Source organism: Otolemur garnettii, unplaced genomic scaffold, assembly GCF_000181295.1.
Source record: "Otolemur garnettii isolate 467f Iridium unplaced genomic scaffold, OtoGar3 scaffold00145, whole genome shotgun sequence".
Lineage (NCBI taxonomy): Eukaryota > Metazoa > Chordata > Mammalia > Primates > Galagidae > Otolemur > Otolemur garnettii.
In genome coordinates, this window is record NW_003852540.1 from 3,920,461 (window position 1) to 3,927,447 (window position 6,987).

General features: G+C 51.3%; 1 protein-coding gene across 1 annotated transcript in view; it reads right to left on the reverse strand.

Moving 5' to 3' along the window:
• The window catches only part of DPH1 (diphthamide biosynthesis 1), a 13,681-nt gene that overhangs the window by 3,787 nt on the left and 2,907 nt on the right, over positions 1 to 6,987 (reverse strand). Inside the window, exons 2-7 of the mRNA XM_023518722.1 lie at positions 5,244 to 5,396; positions 4,837 to 4,900; positions 3,107 to 3,228; positions 2,517 to 2,674; positions 2,240 to 2,361; positions 296 to 364 (exon numbers count right to left, since the gene is read on the reverse strand). Coding sequence (XP_023374490.1) covers positions 296 to 364; positions 2,240 to 2,361; positions 2,517 to 2,674; positions 3,107 to 3,228; positions 4,837 to 4,900; positions 5,244 to 5,396 — 688 coding nt within the window. The remainder of the gene's footprint in view (positions 1 to 295; positions 365 to 2,239; positions 2,362 to 2,516; positions 2,675 to 3,106; positions 3,229 to 4,836; positions 4,901 to 5,243; positions 5,397 to 6,987) is intronic.

The window sequence follows — 6,987 nt, forward strand, 5'->3', positions numbered from 1 at the left end:
GCCTCAGCCTCTCAAGTAGCCGGGACTATAGGTGCCCGCTACAACATCCAGCTATTTTTTCCTTTTTTTTTTGGTTGCAATTGTTTAGTTGGCCCAGGCCGGGTTTGAACCTGCTATCCTTGGTGTATGTGGCTGCCGCCATAACCACTGTGCTATAGGCACCGAGCCCTAATGCCCAGATCTTGACCCCAAGTGCCTTACACCCTTAGGACTGTTTAGTGGCTGGGAAATGAGGTTTCAGTCAACTGAGGACCTCAGTGGCAGGGAATCCAAATCAACCCAGCTTAGTCCATACCGGTAAGTGGAGACATGGGGGTTGGCAATCATGACAGACTCCAGATGGAAGCGACCATCTCCAAGATACCTGCAAGATGTGGAAAGGAGGCCGTAAGTGTGGTGTGAGGCACCAAAAAAAGCACTGGATGGCTTTTAGAAGTGCAGAGGACTGAGTTCCCAGTGATGACTGTGTTGCTGACTCTGTGTATAAACTGGGACAAGCTGTCATTTTATCTCTTGGGGCCTTGATTTTCTCACGGGTAAAATAAGAAGTTTGAATTGGATGACTGGAAGGTCTCTCTAATTATGTAATACTAGAATCTACTAACTATCCCACCCCAACCTGCTGGGGGAAAGAGTAAAGGAGCAGTCAAGGCCACGGTAGTGCCACCTGGGGCTCCAGAGATCCTAATTTAGAAGTTAGGGTGCAGATTCTCTCTTACCAAGCTCAATACAGATGTGGAAAGTACTGTTCAGGGTGTCATCTCTGCTGTAAATGAGGTCTAAGGGTATACACTGACTACCATTTGCACAAACTAGCTCTCACGTCCAGTTCCTGGGTTATAACAACAGTTACTGTTCATTGGACTTATGCCTTCTGTGTAGCAGGCCTGCACTAATTATCTGCTGTGAGTTCATGCAGTCATTTCTAATAATCCTCCAAGATTTCTATGGTGTCCCCATTTTACAAAAGATACAACTTGGGGTTAGGGATAGGTATTAGGAAACTTGCCCAAAGTTATCTAGCTATTAAGCAATATATCTGAGACTTAACCACCAAGCTGTACCAACCATGCCCCAAGAGATGCTATTATGTAACAGTACCTTCTCAAGCCATGGAAACCCCAGAGCATGGAATATAATCTGCCCATGGCAGGTCTTTCTCTCCCTCTTGGTGACCACACCCCATTTGGATGAATGGCCAATCCTCAAGGTATCTCTGCCTGCAACACACATCTTTTTTTTTGTTTTTTGTTTTTTTTTGAGACAGAATCTCACTTGGTCACTCTGCGTAGGGTGCTATGGTGTCTTAGCTCACAGCAACCTTAAACTATTGGGTTCAAGTGATCCTCTTGCCTCAGCCTCCCAAGTAGCTGGGACTACAGAAGCTTGACACAAGGCCTGGCTAATTTTTAGAGACAGGGTCTCACTCTGACTCAGGCTGATCTTGAACCTGTGAGCTCAGACAACCTATCCACCTCAGCTTCCCAAGTGCTGGGATTACAAGTGTGAGCCACTGTGCCCAGCTTCCAACACACATCTTGAAGCCCCCAAGGATATGTATGGGCTCAGAGTTATGCTGGCACTGGCACAGGGGTGATGCCTTGAGGGAGCAGGGCTGCCAGGTCTGGGCTAGGGAAGGCCCTGATGTGACCCTCTAGGGGCAGGTGTGTCCTGTGTGAGTACAGCGAGGCCTGTGAGACCAGCATTCAAAGTCCCAGGATAGAACTGAGTCAGGGAATGCCCCTCCCTCTCTCTTTGCCATTAGCTAGGAGTGGGGCACTCCCCTCCCCAGTCCCAGCTGGGGGAGCTGTCGGCTCTGAGGCTGACTGCATTCACACAACATTAAGCATTTCCATTACCTAAAATAATTAGGCGGCAGGAGACACGCTGCTTCTGCTTGTTAGCTGTCCGGATGCTAAATTAATGGGGCTGCAGCCTGGGCGTGCCCATCCATCTTCTCCAATTATATTCCCACCATTTCTAGTCCTCCCTCCCCCCATCAGACCCTCTGATTCCTGCCCCCACTGCAGGCATAGCCTTCCATATAGTGTACTGAGCACAGGAGAGAGAGACATTAAGCCTCAAGTCTAACCCCTATTCGGTCCCCACCTTGCAGTGTGACCTAGGGTAAACAGGTAGAGAGTGTTAGACTCCACTTCTCCCCGTATGACAAACCTCAGGCTCCTTCCCAGGGCCCATTTCTTATATTTCTGGAACTTTGCCCCCACTTTTAACTTACACGATAGCTTCCACTTCTTTGGGCAGCCGGGGGGATGTGCAGCCTAGAATCTCCCCAGGGGACAGGGGCTTGCACTGCGGGACACTCACTTGATACTCAGCTTTCAGCTCCTGGGCAACTGCCTGTGGGGATAATGAGGGAAAGGAAGCAAGGGGCTGAGGAGGAAGGGCCAGGGCCAGAGGAGTGGCCTAGAGCACCTGGCATGAAGATCCAGGGACAGCCTGAAGAGTGGGTACTGTCAGCACCCAAGGATGCTGAGGACCCTCACTCCACTCACCTGCAAGGTTGACACAAACTGAATGGTGCTGACCAGGGCAAGGGCACTGGCTGGGGGAAAGGTGACACGGATGGAGTCCAGTAGGTGGGCAGTGTCTATCCGGATGTCCACAAAGACATACAACACCCGGAAGTCTTGGGCTGAGGTATCCATGGGAACTAGGGGGAGGGAAAAGTTCAGGAGACTATTTTAGAAGGAGCAGAAGCCCTGGTCCAGGCGGAGGGCTCTAAGCAGCCAGACCAGTGGCTTCAGCCTGGGGGTAGAATAAGGGGGTAAGAGAGGAAGGGGTCACAGATCCCCTACAAGCCCCTTCTTGGTCAGCCTTCTCTATCACTAGGCCAGGGGCCCAGCCTGCTCTACCACCAACAGCCTTTCAGACACCCGCATCTGGGACAGCAGCATAGTTTCCAAGGCAACCAAATCCAAAGGCAAGATCCACCTGCAGAGCAGAAAGGCCAAGGCAATCCCAGAAACCAGGAGGGACTTTGTGCCTGCATGCAGGACAAGAAGACACCTTGATGGAGAAGATTAGCCTGCAGTCTGCTGCCCTGCCAGCTCTGCCAGGGTCCAGGTGTTCTGGCCCACCATACCCAGGCAGCTGTGGCCATAGTGCACCAAGAAGTCAGCTCCCAGGGCCCTTGCAGTAAAGTCATCCACACAGCAAGCCCCATAGGTCACATCACCCATCACCATCACTTCAGCCTCTGTGAACCTGTGGAGACAGGGATGGGGGTGGGGAATAATGGGACAGTGACACAAGGGGTGAGATGGGAAAGAACTAACGATGTGGAGGTATCTCAGGGCCCAGCTCCTCTATCCCTACTTCTCTCAATTCCTTGGGTTGGCAGCTGCCACTTCCGCCAACAGAGTAGGAGGAGCACAGCTGCTGCCTCCCTCAGCCCTGGTGGCAGCTCCTAGAACTGCTGCTGCACCAGGATGGTCTCCGTAATACCCTGATCCTCTGCTTGGGCTCAGACTGCAGGAGGGACCCTCAACCTTCAGCCTGGCATCCATGGGGTCAAACACAGACCCAATGCCCCACCTCATCCATCCCCCCAGAGAACTGAGCATGCACACACATGCAAGGTACCTGTTGCCACACCCCAGCACTGCAGTGCTCCTAGACACGTATAGACACATACACTCCCTCTCACCTGAACCCCCACTGCCTCTTCACCCATAGACAGGACCCCAGGTGCCCAGGATGGGGGACCCATGCACGGCTCCCCCACAGCACATGGCACCGCCCACATGCCTCATGCGTCAGGATGAGTGGGCTGTGGCCAGCACATTGCCATGGGATCTGCTGCCAGGCGTGAATCACTGGGGGATGGGGGTGGGTGGGGAAGACCCTGAAACCCTAAACTTGCCACAGGAATGAAGCAGAAGGATCATCTTACTTGAAAAAGATCTATACCTGGAGCATGGAGACTAGCTCAGTACTGGGGTCCCCCATCCTCTCCCTGTGGGTATGGTGGGGGGGAAACTGAGCTGCTGCCAATCAGCCCCCTCTTCCACCCCCTTCCCCAAATCAGGCTAAGCACAGAAGCAGATTATTCAGCTCCTTAGAATGCAGCCCAGGCTTCTGAGTCAGCCAGAGCACTTAATTTTTTATAGATTAAAATGTATGCAAATTGGCCTGAGCCCCAGAGAGCATCCCCAAGGGGCAGAAGGGTGGGAGCAGGGAAGTGAGTCTGTGGCTGCAGCCTGGGGGAGCAGGGTGGGGGGAGGGCAGCAGCAGGGAGGTAGGAGGTTCCCAGCAAGAGGTGACCTCCCCTTTCTCCATTCCCTCTCCCAGTTCCCAAGCTGGTTCCAGATGGCTGAGTGCTTACCCCCTCCCAATGATGGCTCATTGTATTGAAGAAACTTAGAATGAGGAGGGTAGAGGAACTGAATACCTTCTCCTAGGCATCTCTCTCCCTCTGCCAAACCCATCCTGGCCCTGATCCCCTAAAGGTGCCAGAGAAAAGAGGTACTCCCCCCAGACACCTCAGCTCTTTTCAGGGTCAGCTCTGAGAATTCTTAGCTTTCTCCCCAGGTCCTACCACCTGGTCTGTGGAATTAACTTCTTCTTCTTCTTCTTTCTTCTAATTAATCTCTCTTCCTAAATTTTTGGGGGGAGGGGAGATTTACATGGACCAGCAGGGATCTCAGCAACAAGGGAGTTTTGTTTGGGGTTTTCTCCTTAATGTGCAAATGATTGTGGGAAGGGAAGGAGGAAGGCAGAGGTCCAGAAGGAAAAAATGATGCCAAGAGACAGGGCTGTAATGAGCATGGGGAGGGTCTGGCTCTGCTTCCTCTGAAGTGTCCCAGGCCTCACCTTTCCAAGATATCCACAATGGTGCAGGCAAAGAGGAGGAGGCCTTCGGGCATTTGCAAGGCCACTGCAAGACAGAGCAGAAACATGAGACAGGGAAGACTAGGAGAGGCTGCAGTGGGGACACTGCCCCCTGTTTTGGCCAAACAACCTCTCCACCCCACACCACAGCTCAATGCTTAGGGCAGGGGTTCTCAACCTGTGAGTCACGAGCCCTTTGAGCCTTGAACGACCCTTTCACAGAGATCATCTAAGACCATCCTGCATATCAGATACTTACATTACGATTCATAACAGTAGCAAAGTAGCAACGAAAATAATTTTATGGTTGGGGGTCATGACAACATGAAGAACTGGATTAAAGCATTGCGGCATTAGGAAGGTTGACAACCACTGGCTTAGGGGCTCACCCTTCTTGGCTTGGGCTTGTTGGATCCTCCAGATGGTCTTTGGGATCTCAAAGTTGTAGTTAGAAGGCAAGACCTGGATAGCTGCCTGTAGCTGGGGGTTGTTCAGGATCTCAGGGGGGATCTGATTGGCCAAGCGGCCCCTGAGGGCCCGACCTAGGAGAAATACAAGGCCTAAGTCAGTATCTGGCCTAAACTGCAGCTATGTCCAGTTAAACTGTTAATTCTTTTTTTTTTTTTTTTTTTTTGAGACAGAGCCTCAAGCTGTCCCCCTGGGTAGAGTGCCATGGCATTACAGCTCACAGCAACCTCCAACTCCTGGGCTCAAGCGAGTCTCCTGCCTCCGCCTCCCAAGTAGCTGGGACCACAGGCGCCCGCCACAACGCCCGGCTATTTTTTGGTTGCAGCCGTCATTGTTGTTTTGGTGGGTCCAGGCTGGGGATTCGAACCCGCCACCTTAGGTGTACATGGCTAGCGCCTTAGCCGGTTGAGCTATAGGCGCCGAGCCTAAACTGTTAATTCTACCAAGTTAAATGCTCTGATCCCAGACACCAAAGGGGTTAGCCCAACTTGCTTCCCCACTCAATTCATAACATTAAGCCAGGAAGAAACTGCATAATTAATTTTCTCATTGTGAGATTATTGGGACTCAAAGATTGGAGCCAATGAATGGGATATGGTTCACCACTCGCCTCAGGAGAACTGAGGCACCACAGGGGACTGAGAAGCAAAGGGGAGTGAGTCTGAGTCCACACCACTGCTCCTTGATAGAGAATACCCTAGTGAAAAACCCAAGAGCCTAGCTAATCCAGCTAGTCTGGAAAATGTTTCCCTTCCCCACCCCTTGAAGTTTTGAGGTTCTAGGTAGGAGATCTATAAGCAAACTGTTACATGAGTACAAATTAATTAAATTAAATTTATTTAGAGACAGAGTTTCACTTTGGTGCCCTTGTTAAGAGTGCCATGGCATCACAGCTCACAGGAGCCTCAAACTCTTGTCCTCAAGTGATCATCCTGCCTCAGTCTCCTGAGTAGCTGGGACTACAGGCCCTCACAACACCTGGCTACTTTATTCTATTTTTAGTATAGAGATGGGGTCTTGCTTTTGCTCAGGCCAATCTCAAATTCCTGAGCTCAGGCAATCAGCCTGCCTAGACCTCCCAAAGTACTAGGTTTACAGGCCTAAGCCACTAACCCTGGTAAGTGCTGTGGCATCATAGCTCATAGCAACCTCAAACTCTTAGACTCAAGTGATTCTCTTCCACATAGTTGGGACTGCAGGTGCCTGCTACAATTACCGTTTTTTTTGGTTTGTTTGTTTGTTTGTGCCGTGGTGTCACACAGCTCACAGCAACCCCCAACTCCTGGGCTTAGGCAATTCTCTTGCTTCAGCCTCCCGAGTAGCTGGGACTACAGCCGCTGGCTATAATGCCCAGCTATTATTTTTTTGTTGCAGTTTGGCTGGGCCGAGTTTAATCTACCACCCTTGGTATATGGGGCTGGTGCCCCTCTCCCTTTTTTTTTTTTTTGAGACAGAGCCTCAAGCTGTCCCCCTGGGTAGAGTGTTGTGGCATCACAGCTCACAGCAACCCCCAACTCCTGGGCTCAAGTGATCCTCTTGCCTCAGCCTCCTCCTGAGTACCTGGGACTACAAGCAGTCATGACAATGCCCAGCTAGTTTTTCTATTTTTAGTAGAGATGGGGTCTCGCTCTTCCTCAGGCTGGTCTTGAACTCCTGAGCTCAAGC